The sequence below is a fragment of the Tasmannia lanceolata genome, unplaced genomic scaffold (assembly GCF_043159265.1).
Source record: "Tasmannia lanceolata isolate RefF3 unplaced genomic scaffold, GAP_Taslan_0.1 ptg000020l, whole genome shotgun sequence".
NCBI lineage: Eukaryota > Viridiplantae > Streptophyta > Magnoliopsida > Canellales > Winteraceae > Tasmannia > Tasmannia lanceolata.
In genome coordinates this window covers 10,029,490-10,043,373 of record NW_027518697.1, presented here as the reverse complement: position 1 = coordinate 10,043,373, position 13,884 = coordinate 10,029,490, and the positions used below count along the sequence as shown (strand labels likewise).

The window sequence follows — 13,884 nt, the reverse complement described above, 5'->3', positions numbered from 1 at the left end:
GTAGACTATGAAGGGAAATGAGTAATCGTCTCTTGGGTCACCATGAATGAACCCCGGTAACAGTACAGTGATGTATGGGAGAACAAATATAAGAGGAACGGGTTATGGGTTTTGTAATGAAACTGCTTTGAAAGAAATCACACTAAAAATGATGAAAATTATAAGGGAAATGAACATTATATTTATGCCCCTTGTTTAAATATGGGCACCCTCTCTTAATTTTGCACTTTTATCACTGGCTGGTGCACCTCTACAAATGCTATTAACAACAGCCATCAAAAGTTTAAAATAAAACCTGGGATTTGCTAGCGTTCATCACGGAAGGCATTTCGCGGATGGGCTGTTGCATGTGAGAGTAGCCACCTCATGAATGAATACAAAATCTATTGAAAAGTTAGCCTGTGTGGCATCTCTCAAGGAAATAGATGATGCGAGCTTCTTCAACCTCAATCATAAAAAGGTTAGTGCTTTTGACGTTTGAGTTTTTGGTTTTTCTCTTCTATTTCCATCAAAGCTTTTATTAAGGCCCTGTTTGGATTGCAGGAATTTTCTTGAAAAGTTAGGGAGGGAAAATATTTCTAAAATGTCATACTTTTTTACACATGTAAAAAAGATAATATGAGCTGTGAAACAACCCGTTACTCCAAAAGCTTAAGCTGTTGGAGAAGGTGTTATTAAATCTTTCATACTTTTTCACTCCCCCTCAGCTCACTTGCAACTCCTCTTTTTAAGTTTGGCCTACGCGTGGCACCTGTAGCCTCTCTTTTAGGTTTGGCCATGTGAATTTTTACTATCAAGGAGGTCTGAACTGAGGACCTTTGCTTTGCTCTTGTATCATGTGAAAACAACCAGCTGTTAGAGAAGGCGTTATTAAATCTTTTATATTTTAACATTAACCAACCATATTCAATTTTTACTTAGAGAGAACTTTAATTTACGATAGAATCCCTCTAAATTAAACATAATCATATCATTTCCTCTAAACCATGGAAAGAAGAAATTCCAAGAAAATATTTTCTACCAAAAAAGTATTTCTTGCAATCCAAATAGAGCCTAAAGGTTAAACAAAATCCCTAATTTTCCAAAAAAGTGGTGATCTAGATCATTGGCATGTGGAGAATAATAGAAGGTTTGTGTCATTGCCATGTAGATGTCATACTAGTAGGGCTCTTTCCCACCCAAAAAAAATGCTAAAACAACGGTGGCTATTAGACTCTTTTACTAACGGCCACTTTATGGGCCCCACATTTACCATGTGGTCATTATAGGACTGTTGACCTGGCCGACAAGCAGAAGTCCAGCACATTAATGTAGGCCCCACCTTTATTAAATGATCCTAGCCATTGATCTTATCAATGGGATGTCCATTCATCATGCAATCAGGATCACATTAGTCACCCTATGGTGATCTACTAGATCAACGGTCTTGATTACAACAGACTTGTCTCATTTTCTATATTAAGGAAAATAGTATTTTTGTACTTCCACAATAGAATATTGGCCCAATCCCTTGATATACGCTAGCACATCCCATATTATAAAAATCTATTAATCGGAAGGCTAGGATCATCCTATATATATGATTTTTGGGGTAAGGCCTATCTATGTAAGGAGACTCAGAACCCAATAATAAATGGTTTAGATCGGGAAATGATATACTCTCCCTTTTCTTCGTGTGCCACCCCCTGCTAGTGTAAAAACTAGGGCTGCAACATGGTCGGGTTTTTCAAAACCCTAGCCCAATCCTGGATGCCATTATCTTGGCCCTGACTTGCCCTAATCTTGAGTCAGGGCCGAAAAACCTTAACCCATTGCCCGCTCTACAGGGCTCAGCGCAGCCCTGCCCACCCTAATTGGCCCTGATCGGACTGATTGACCCTGGTGCAAACACTTGCTGTTAAGAGTGCCAAAAATAAAGCAACCACATATCATATAGAACAAAATGATCAATAAACAAAGAAGGGGAACAAAATAAGACAATATGAATTCAACAATATGACAGACAACGTAGACAGTTAATAATAATAATCTAAAGAAACATCAATCCAAGATAATAGAAAATATTATCAAAAGAAACATGCACAGATGGTTCAATTCTATAATAGAAAACTTAGAGTCGGGCTGACCCGAAGTATTAACCCTAAACCCAACCCGACCCTGCATCGGGGCCTAAAAAATGAACCCTGATCCGCCCTCAGGGTTGGAAAATCCAGCCCAGACCCTGTTCGGGCTCAGGGCGGGTCATGGCCAAACTTGCACCCCTAGTAAAAACTAAAAAGAGCGGTCATAACTTTTTTTTGATGGGCAAGAGTGGTCATAACTCATAACTCATAAATACACTAAAGTTGAGTGTCCTGAGGAAGAAATAGGGCGTGAATATATAACTTCCCTTTAGATCACTGAATTATGCAGGCCCGACTATTTCTTATTTGGGAATTGGGAAGTGATATATTCGTCTCCTTCTCTTCGCTGGGCCACCCCATGGCATTTATTGTAAAAAGAGACTAAAGAGTAGTCAAATACACTAGAGAGGGGGTGGCCCAAAAAAGGAAAAGGCGCAATATATAAAAAAAATATTTTGTGCATGGGAGGTCAATGCTTAGAATAAAAGTATTCCTCTCTTCACGTCCTATCCCATCTAAGTCAACTATTTTTTTATTCAAGTTTACAGAGGAATAGTTCATTTGAATAAATATAGAATCCCATAAATTTAGTTTGAGGATAAGAATCCTATTAAATGAAGGAAACGTGTGAATAAGAAAATCCAGGAAAATCTTGATTCTGTAATAATACTGTTCCCTACTCAACTGGATTTCTTCTTACACTATTAAAAAAAAAAAGAAAAAAAAACTGGATTTCTTCTGATCTTTCAAACTGATCAGTCATCTTAAATATGCCGTATCCGAGAAGTGGATATTCCCCTATTTCAAGGGGGAAATCTAGTTTTATAAGTGGGTTTTCATTTTCAAAGGTGAGAACAAAGAGAGGGCGAAGAGAGAGGTTGTTTTTGAAGGGAAAGACAATGGGTGGGTGTTTATTTGTTCTAGGCTTAATCTTGCTAGGAGTTGTAATGTGCAATGGAGGAATCACAAGTAGTTATGTTAGGAAAGTTGAGAAAACTGTTGATATGCCTTTTGACAGTGATGTTTTTCATGTGCCCTCAGGCTACAATGCACCTCAGCAGGTTGCACAATTCTTCTCCTTGCATTTCTCATAGATAAAACAACTTTGCTTTTCTTTCTATACTTGTACAATGTTTCAGTATGTTTGATGATACCCAACTCCCCATTATAATTTTTCATGATTTATTTTGCACAGTTGTATCATGCCTCAAACACACAGCTTTCCTATTGATTTCTAGGTTACAAATTCGTCTCTTTCCATTTATCATGGATGAAAGAACTTGCTTTTCTTTTTATAGTTAAAGAATATACTATTATGTTTGATGATGCCCAACTCCCCATTTTGCCTTTTCATGATTTATTTGGCACAGATGTATCATGCATCAAATACCCATCTTTCCTATTTATTTCTAGTACTTGATCTCTGTTCAATGACTGCGAATCACACATTCTTCTCTTTCCATTTCTCAAAGATAAACAAACTTGGTTTTTCTTTCTATATTTGTAGAGCATACTATTATGTTTGATGATACCCAACTACCATTTTACCTTTTCATGATTTATTTGGTCCAAATGTATCATGCCTCTAATACCCAGCTTTCCTATTGATTTATAGTACTTGATTTATTGGGCTCTGTTGTATGATTCTCTGAACCTTTAAAACTAATTGGATATATTTCCTGCTGAAATTTAAGTCCTGTAAATATACTGCTATTTTTTATGATACCCAAGTTCTCTTTTAACTGAGAACATGGTAGAATACTAAATCCTCTTTCAAAATAGCAAGAGCTTCCAAAACCCAGTTCAAAAAAAAAAAAAGAAGTTTGATAATACCCAACTTCCCATTTTGCGTTTTCATGATTTATTTGGCCTAGATGTCTCATGCCTCAAATACCCAGCTTTCCCATTGATTTCTAGCGTTTGATTTTTTGTGCCCTGTTGTATCATGTATGCTTCTTCAAACCTTTAAAAAAAAATCACTTCTTCAAACCTCTAAAAAATTTGGGTATCATTCCTGCTGAAATTTAAGTTTTCTAGATCCAAATCCCTGATCGTGCGGTCTCAAAATTTCTTAAAAAAACAAAGGAAATTGTTTTTCTTCAATGTGCTCAACATGTAAATTTGCTGATTGATTGTTTTGGGGGATTGAATCTGTGGTCTCATGGTGGTTTCATTTTTAAGGTTCATATAACTCAAGGAGACCATGTAGGGAAGGGAGTAATCGTCTCTTGGGTCACCATGGATGAACCCGGTAACCGTACAGTGCTGTATGGGACTGCAGAAAACAAGCGCAAGTTCTCTGCTCAAGGCATTGTCACTTCCTATAAATACTACAACTATACTTCAGGCTACATTCATCACTGCACCATCAAGAATTTGAAGGTATATGTACCCTCTTTTGATATTGGTTTCTGCGTCTAAGCATTTACATGACTGCCCAACCTGATGTTTAGGTCTCATTACTTGCAAGAATTGCCTTTGAATTTCTATATCTTGCTGCTTATAAGTGTTAGTGTTCTATGCCGTCTATGCCGTCTAAAGCCGTTTTTATTTCGATATTTTATTTGAATAAATGATAATTTATTTTGTGGGTTGTAATATCACGATTGTTTATGGTTATGTTATTATAATGCTGTAATGATATTGCCGTAAAATCCCTTATGTAACATTGTAGAGACATCATGCTTGTGATTGAAGAAGGGAAAAATACAGATACACCCCCTCAAGTATGGCCAAATTCCACTTCTAACCCCATGGTATCAAAAGTACCAAAGACACCCCCCTCAACTTTCTGACACTTTTAAGTAGACCCCCTCCGCTGGACGGTCCGTTAGTTTAACCTGACGGAATGACTAAAACTAACCATGGTTAATATTTTGAGGACAGGAATACCCTCGTCACTGGTTTTAAGCCATTTGCAGAAGGATTAGGGTTACGCCATTTCCCACCGCCACCATCGCCATCTCCGGCCACCGCCATTGCCATCACCACAGACAATGAAACCCCACTCCATGGCTACATCAAACCCCACATTTCAAGAAAAAAACACTGATAAAAACAAAAAAAAAGATCTAAAATGTTAGGATTTCTGTGCAAAGATGATAATGATGTGAATGAAGACAAATAAAACCATTATATCGAGGGTTTGTGCTGATAAATAAACAAGGGTTTGAATCAAACCCTAATTTTCAGTTCTCAGCTATGAGAACCCTAATTTTTAGTTGCGGAAGACGAGGGCATTATAGTCATTTCCTCCTCTCCATCCACTCCTTCACGTTAAAGAAACCCACAGATAGTTTAGGGGGTGTCTTTGGTTACTTCGAAACCACAGGGTTAGAAGTGGAATTTGGCCATAGTTTTGGGGGGTGTGTACCTGTATTTTTACAGGATCAGGTAATCCCTAGACCTTAGGGGTTCACGTAATCCTGTGTGTCACCTATGTAACTCTGATATTACAAAACAATGACGTCCAATCGAGGGATGTATATGGAATTTTCATGGCTCATGGTTATACAATGAGTTTTATCCGTGTGAGATGTCCCACATGTAATATTTGTATGGTGGGGGCAGTATTCTTGTAATTTCGGGCTCAATCGTAATTTTTAAACTTTAGAGGTTAATTACATTGTGTTGATGGACATTAATGTAATTGTAGAAGTTTTAAAGTAATAATCATTTAATAATTATTTAATTTAAAAGAGTATGTAGGGAGTGTGTTTCCCATTAATGATTATTTAATTTGAAAGAGTATGTAGGGAGTGTGTTTCCCAATAAGCTAACAACTGAAAAGTTATAAATATAACCTACAACTGAAGCTAGAGGACCCATTCAGATACCACTCCAATTGCTCTCTTGAAACCCCACAGCTATAAAAGCTAGAGGGAACAAAAATTTCAAGGGCCATCATCTTGAAGAATTTGTAGAGCTCACCTTGCACAAGGAGGAAGAGAGACTTCTAGGATTGAATCCTAGGAAGCAATGCACATGAATTGCTTAAGTGAGGTAAATCTCTAATTCCTTTAGGGCCCGTTTGGATACCTCATGCATTTGTATTTTGATTTGGATTTGAGTTTTGGATACAAAACACATCAATCATCTTCATGATAATGTTTTAAGAGAGAGAGAGGGAGGGAGGGAGAGTGAGGGAGGGAGGGATGTCTCGTTGCTGCCGGAGCAACATCAAGGAGCAGCGATGGCAATGGAAGTTGCCACAAATATTGATTTCCAAATAATGTCTCGCAGAAAAGATTTGAAAATAGGAATTTTTTGCACTGTTGTAGCTGATTTGGAAATCTAAGGATCTGATCTAGTTCAAAATATCAACTAAATCCAAATCTAAATCTTCCTGGTGTCCAAACGTGGCCTTATTGTTTTGAATATTCATGATCATTCATGTGAAGATTCAAAATTCCAGATTTAAGTTTTTCAAATCACATAAACTTCAGAAAAATTTAAAAATTAAGTTACAAGATGTGACAAGGAATTTTCCTTTTCATTTCCATGTTTTCATTAGTTTTTTTTTTCCAAATTGCTTGAATTTGGTGATGTTGATTCAATGTTTGAGTAATAATATGTTCGAAGTAATGTATGTTTGTCATCTTTGCAGTTTGACACCAAATACTTCTATGAGGTTGGGATTGGGAGTACAACACGACAGTTTTGGTTTAGGACTCCTCCAAGGATCGGTCCGGATGTTCCGTATACCTTCGGTGTTATAGGTATTTTTTGTCATAAAATGCTTTTTTTTTTACAATCTTTTAAGAATATGTGCATATGGTTATCTTGCATGAATTGATTGAAAAAGATTTCAAGCAAACATTTGATTTACTTCAAATCGAACACCCTATCAGGAAAAACCGCTCTGATTTAATGTGAATCTTTTTCTTTCTAATACACAATGCCTTACAAAAAGAACCATTATTTTTTAAACGCAACTATACTAGAAGGAAAAAGAGCATAAATGAAAATAGAATAGAAGGACCAAAGATACAGAAAGAAGTATGAAAATTACTAAATAAGCAGATTGTCAAGATTCATTACCTGAATAAGTAACACCAAAATTAGCTAAACTATGAGTCCTGCGATGTGAGAGGACAAACAGTCGGAAAAGACTAATGGAATTGACACCATCTCCCTAAACAAATACAAAATTCACTGAATGCAAGAGGCTTTTCTTAGCCAAATGATAGCAAGGAGTTTTCCTCATCTCAAACTTAGGAAAATCCATCCCTTTTTCGAACATGTATAATATTAAAAACAAACAAAAAGTCCTAATTCATACATAATGCATTGTTGAAAGACCAAAAACACCACAAAAACAAAATCAGAGATAGAATGACCACCAGGAAAACAAAAAGATCAGGCCTGATGTAGGCCAAGATTACAGTTGTGGAAAATCCAATGTTAGCCACAACTTTTAAGCTACACTATATTTAGTTTACTTTTGCATAAAATGCTTCATCTTCTCTTTTTGAGATAGCATACGCCTAATTGCAACTCCTTTAGGATTGAAGACAATGTATTGAAAGCCAACCATCCTCCTATCTCTAGGTTGTCACGATGAACCTTGCTGATCCCGTTGCAACTAATCTTTAACCATCCATCAAGAGGCTCTTTCTCTTCATCTGATTAATGATCAGCTCCTTTTATAGTGCCTTAGATGGATCTTAGAGTTCTCTGTTGATCGACATGTGTCTATAGCCTTGAGTGGCCCCTCAGAAACTTCTAGAAAAGCTATCATCGTGCGTGAGAGATGAAGTGGCATTTATTTTCATTTCATTTATTTCCTGGGGCTCCAACTACTAGAATCGGGTTTTGATAGTTTGGCAGTGAGTGTACCCCAAATTTGAAATTTACTTTCTGAGTTTTCAAGTTGTCTATTTCCTTAATATTGTGGAAAGAGAGGTTTTGCCTTACATTTTCAATGATGAGACTGAGAAAGACTATGTTGTGGAAGATTTTTTTCATTGTTTCCTCCATTATAAGTTGAGATAAACCTGTTGGTTTCCATTCTTTCTTGTCGAAAAAAGATTCTTGAGTTACTCTCAATCCATATGCAGTAATAGTACCACTAAATGAAAGCTTCAAAGCCATAGTGATTTTCCATCTCCTGTAAAATGTTGGGGAAGCTAGTCCATAAGAACTTTAGAAGAGAAAGAGACTTGAAAATTCTCACTTTCTTCTTGAATTTTACTAAATTACATTTCCATATCAAAGCTGAGTATGACCAATGGGAGAAGAAATGATCAATATATCTTTACTGAGCTTGCGGAAAGGCAATAATTGATATGTATTTTCACAAGTGCTGGTCGCCAAGGCTTCAAAGAATGCCAAGGATTATGGACTCTAAACCAGATTAATGTACATCAATTAATATCTGGATGATCAATTCTTATGGCTTGCCAAGTGCTTCTAAATCTATAATCTCCACTAGAATCAGCAGTTCAGACGACTTTATCTTCAAATGGTGTCATAGGCAAGGCACGAGACTGTTTTATCTCGAGTATTAGGGACACAACCTGAGTTTGATGTCGGAAAATTCCATTTTCATCTGGGAATAAAATTTGGAGCGCTGATAATATTTTGAGAGCGGATATCATTAGGAGTGCATAAATTGTAATTAGCTCTTTCACGATCGATATCGGTAAGACCACCTTGATGCATTTATTAAACCGAAATCTATTGTTATTGACGTTGACTATCCATTGCCTTTCATATTAAAAATTTATTTATTTAAGTAACTTTCGAAGCTAAGGTTTTAAATGTCAGTTTCAGTATGCATGTTGGTTACCAAGGAAATATACATGTCAGTTTAGGTCACATATTTCGGTGGTAGAAGTATATGAAAATGCACACATATTATGGAAAGAATGTATGTGTGTGTGTGTGTGTGCGCGTGCGTGGGTGTGCGTGCCTACTTTAATGTGGATTTTCACAATATTGGATTTTGTGCAGGGGATCTTGGTCAGACTTATGATTCAAATAGCACACTTACTCATTACATGTCAAACCCGAAGGGACAAACAGTGTTGTTTGTTGGAGATCTTTCTTATGCAGATGATTACCCATTTCATGACAATGTCAAGTGGGATACATGGGGCAGGTTCGTTGAGAGGAGTGCTGCCTATCAACCTTGGATATGGACTGCAGGGAATCATGAAATTGATTTTGCTCCTGAAATTGTAAGCACCATACCTATTACTGCTCTAATTAAACCACTAGATAATAATCAATTCTCATCTCAATCGTAAGGTTTACGTAGATTTTCCTTATTATTTTTTTGAAATGTATGAAATGGTCATTTTCCTTATTATATTACACCATATTATTAGTTCATTTATTTATTTGTCCTGTACTCGTTCAATCAAGTTGATACTTCACTGTTAATGGCTGAAATATTATCTCCATATTGTGTTAATAGATTTAGTTTAGGTTGATTTATGTTTACATTTTGGTTCAATTTTGTTTCTTTTATGTTTTTTACATTAATAAAATGGGGCCCATCATTTTTATGGTCCTAAATGGCCCTCTATATAATTAGGAAAACTTCACAAACATATAGAATGTGAGTTGTGGGCTTAAATTTCAACCTCCACAAAATATCTCTCTTTTCTTTCTTCTTCTTTTAACTCTCTTCCTCCCTACATCTTCTCCATCCTGACTTATTGGATGTGGGTTGATTGCTAAAATATTAACCTAGTATTAGAGCATGATTGATTGTGAACAAGATTCAAGAGGCATGTTCATCAATTTGAAACCCTAATTCTCTATTCTCTATTCTCCATTCTTACGTTTTAGGCCCTCCCTTCCATTGTCAGATCTAAGGCCTTAGATAAACTTTATTCTCTCTATTCTCCACTGTCTTCTCTTTGGGCTCTCTCTTTCACTATCAGATCTAAATCTAAGACCTTAGACTTATTTCCTCCTCTGCTAACAGAGTAGTTGCATCTTAGATCTCATGTCTAACCTCCAAACTCTAATTTCATCCTCTCCAATTTTATTGGAGAGACATTGTACTAACTGCTTGTTGATCAATTGAATTCCATCCTCCAACTTGCATGAGAAGTCTCCTTATTCTATTCTATTTTTAGACAATCCCTCTCTCCCCCTCCTATTGTTTTTGGATGTGTCTGCTTTGTTTACTTCTTAGATCCAAGTCTATATAAATTGGATACTTGTGCGGTTGAATGTGTCTTTCTGGGCATATGCTTAAATTCTAAATCAATCTACCTCCGTGTTTGAAGATCCCGAGGTTTATCAATTCCATTAGGGACCCGCACAACTCAGTTTTGAGAATCCAACCACAATCGCAAGAGCAGAAGAGCTGGTTAGTTGCCAATAAGCATTGGAAGAGGATAACGAGGATGTTTACTGAAAAGGACCCAAGCCCAAATATCTATACAAGTCTTGCCAATGGCGTCATCCAACCACCCCGATGTCATCTTGAAGAAATTGAATCGAGCCCATGTCTCCCTTGAGACATCATACGGGCAATTGGCTCCATTGTGGGAGCTATGCACATTTCAAAGGACATCACCTTCATGGAGAAAGATCTACCCAAAGAGAAAAGTTTCTTGTGCACCTCAACTCCTGTAAGGTTTTGGTCGATGTGTTTTGATGGGGATGGAAACTGAAATATTTCAATCATTTTGTGTCAGTTTCGGTCGAAGTTTTAAACTATGCTCCTTGATTAAATTTTGTTATTTGCAAAGACAATCTAACATAAGTTATTGGGGTGCATGATGCCCTATAGACTCCTCTCAAGTCATTCTTCTTGTAGAAATCTAAAGTCTCATCATTTGCAACATTGTCATCACCAGAAACATCAAACTAGGCACCCTAACGACATACACTACATTCACATTAAAAAAATAAAATTGTTTCCTTTGGTTTCCTTCAATGATCAAATATCGGATGATGGTCAGATCATCTTTTTTTATCTTTGGAACTGGTCCTGAATATGAGATTTTGTCACCTCAATATGGCAAAACCCACCACTTCCTGCTCAAAATCCATGGCCTCTACTATTGTCGAGCTCACTTTGCTGGCTTGTCTTTTTCATTCTTTGCAGCATTTGCAGATTTCTCTGGAAAACTTCCCATTATCTACATGATAATCTTGTCCAACATAATCTCATGCTACTTGACCAGTTCTTGGAAGCTTTGAATTAGCTAACAATGGTAACTTCTATTACAGGGTGAATTTGTGCCTTTTAAGCCGTATATGCACCGATATCATGTACCTTATAGAGCATCCGGTAGTACCGCTCCATTCTGGTACTCCATCAAGCGAGCATCAGCGTATATCATTGTCCTCTCTTCATATTCAGCATATGGTATGACATGTTCATGGCCATTAATCTTTTTATTCTTAACTGATTTTTCCTTGATATTTCATAATTGCATCTAGTTATTTTCTTTAATTTGCAGGTAAATACACTCCTCAGTACACATGGCTTGAGCAGGAGCTACCCAAAGTGGACAGAAATGAGACACCATGGCTAATTGTTCTTCTGCATTCACCATGGTATAACAGCTACAACTACCACTTTATGGAAGGAGAAACCATGCGTGTGATGTTTGAGTCATGGTTCGTGCAATACAAGGTCGATGTTGTATTTGCTGGTCATGTCCATGCTTATGAACGATCTGTAAGTTCCCATGCTTTCCCTCTACTGTTTTGTTTAATTTAATATTTCTTGAGCACAAGGGTGCTTTGGATGTCAACCAAATTCAATTGGGTTATACACCTATGGGCACCCTAAGATAGAACTACACTGATTTTGGCAGTTTTTTTTTTTTTTAACGTTCTGATTTTGGCAGTTTACTTTCATATTATTAGAATCTTATTAAATTTTTAATTCTTCTTTAATTAATATTTATTGATATCTCCCCACCCTTTCTCATCTCAAACTTCAAAATTTAAACAAACTCTCCTTCTAATACTGTAGTCATTGGATCCTATTGGTGTCTCTTGCCTTGCATATTGGAGACCAGAGAGAACTAGAATAAGAGAGAACTAGAATAGTGGATGAATGCATTGCAATTTGATTATCGGATTCTCTTGCACTTTAGTTGCCATACCTTGTGATTTGTTAGTTTTTTAAATGAATACGCATTTATCCTTTTGCAAATTGTGATTGATAATCAGTAAATTTATATGTATGTGAGTGTACGGGCGTGTCTCCATTTCTACAATTTTAGGAGTTCATGCCGGGCACCTCATGTCCTTGTCGGCACTCAACTCCGTACCCACATATCATAGATTTTGACCGAAATTAAAGAAATTAGACGCATTAGACAAATGTTTCGCCTCAGTAAGATACATCAGTTTTCCTTTGGCAATAAGAAAAACCTCCACTGGCTTTTAGCCCAATGAACATAGTTACTACCACTAAGTTTAATGGAACTTACCCGAATATTGACATAGTCCGAGGGAAATAACCTATGATTGATTGTGTATTTCACAACAGGAACTACTCTTAGTGCTGCTGTTGCTATTCTCATTGGATGCATTTAATGGAATTTCCTTTCCTCTTAACAACTATTGGATAGTTTCAATCTCGTATACTTTTATTACTCCTAGTGATCATGTTTACATTTGATATCCAGAAAAAAACTCACCCATTTGATAAGGACTATCTTTCGAGCGTTGCATTTTCTTCCTATCTCAGTGCAGTGATTTAATATCATAAAGTTGTAATCTCATAGGAACGGATTTCAAACATTGCATACGACATAGTGAATCGGAACTGCACTCCAGTAAGAGATCAATCTGCTCCTGTATACATCACCATCGGCGATGGAGGAAATATCGAAGGATTAGCAACCAAGTAAGATTAGCCCATAAACTGATTTCTGATACACACATTTTTACACTTAAATTTTGTACCTCTGTCTATTAATCTACTTATTTTCAGCTATTAATTTGAATGGGATTTCGTTTGGTTGTTTCGTTTTCTATGTACAGATTTACAGAGCCACAGCCGAAATATTCAGCTTATAGGGAACCGAGCTTTGGCCATGCTATCTTTGAAATTAAGAACAGAACTCATGCCTTCTACAGTTGGCATCGCAACCACGATGGGGAGGCAGTATTTGCTGATTCTCAATGGTTTCACAACCGATACTGGGATCCTGTCGATGACTCCACAACGACTACATTATGAAACCAAATACTTCATCTGATTATTAGGAATAAACATCCATCTTCCTTTCTATATTTACATCATTGTAAACATAATAAGGAACTGATCAGTGCTGAAGATAGATGTAGTTAAACGTGTTATGGTTGAAATGATCATTATATGCAACTCCATTAAATTTAGGGAAATGATATCAGCACAAACATGTTTTAATAAGGGAAATGTTATCAGCACAACCTTATTTTGATACTTGACCCAGCTGTCTTTTTCTTCTTTAATTAGCTCGTGAGAGCATTTTGGGTAATGAAATAACCTTATGGCAGCTCTTTAAACACTAAAAGACAAGATGGGTTGTGGTGATATCATTTCCCTTTAATAATTGCGCAAACTCAGTTTTTCTAAGTGTACAAACTCAGCTGTCAAAGATTATTAATGTTCCAAAAAGCTCTGGCAAGCCCATTACAAAAGAAAAGGCAAGCTGACTTAGTGCAGTTATTAAAACATGGTTGTGCAGATATCATTTCCCTAAATTTATAATGTCTTTTTTATTTTAAAATAATGAACCGGAATTTGACACCTTAAATTTTATTTATATTAAGCAAAAAAATACAAGAAAGC

General features: G+C 36.5%; 1 protein-coding gene across 2 annotated transcripts; it reads left to right on the top strand.

Annotated features, from left to right (window-relative positions):
- Positions 1-2,814: 2,814 nt before the first annotated feature.
- Positions 2,815-13,610, top strand: LOC143854172 (purple acid phosphatase 2-like). 2 transcript variants are annotated; one of them, XM_077364005.1, is made up of 8 exons: positions 2,815-3,184; positions 4,305-4,505; positions 6,730-6,841; positions 9,078-9,304; positions 11,319-11,457; positions 11,552-11,772; positions 12,833-12,954; positions 13,092-13,608. In XM_077364005.1, exons 1-8 carry the CDS (start codon positions 2,894-2,896, stop codon positions 13,288-13,290), a joined length of 1,512 nt encoding a protein of 503 aa, XP_077220120.1. In that variant the 5' UTR covers positions 2,815-2,893; the 3' UTR covers positions 13,291-13,608. The 2 variants fall into 2 exon arrangements, with proteins under 2 accessions (XP_077220120.1, XP_077220121.1); XM_077364006.1 differs by lacking the exon at positions 2,815-3,184 and adding an exon at positions 3,219-3,261 and having other exon boundaries at positions 13,092-13,610.
- Positions 13,611-13,884: the final 274 nt, after the last annotated feature.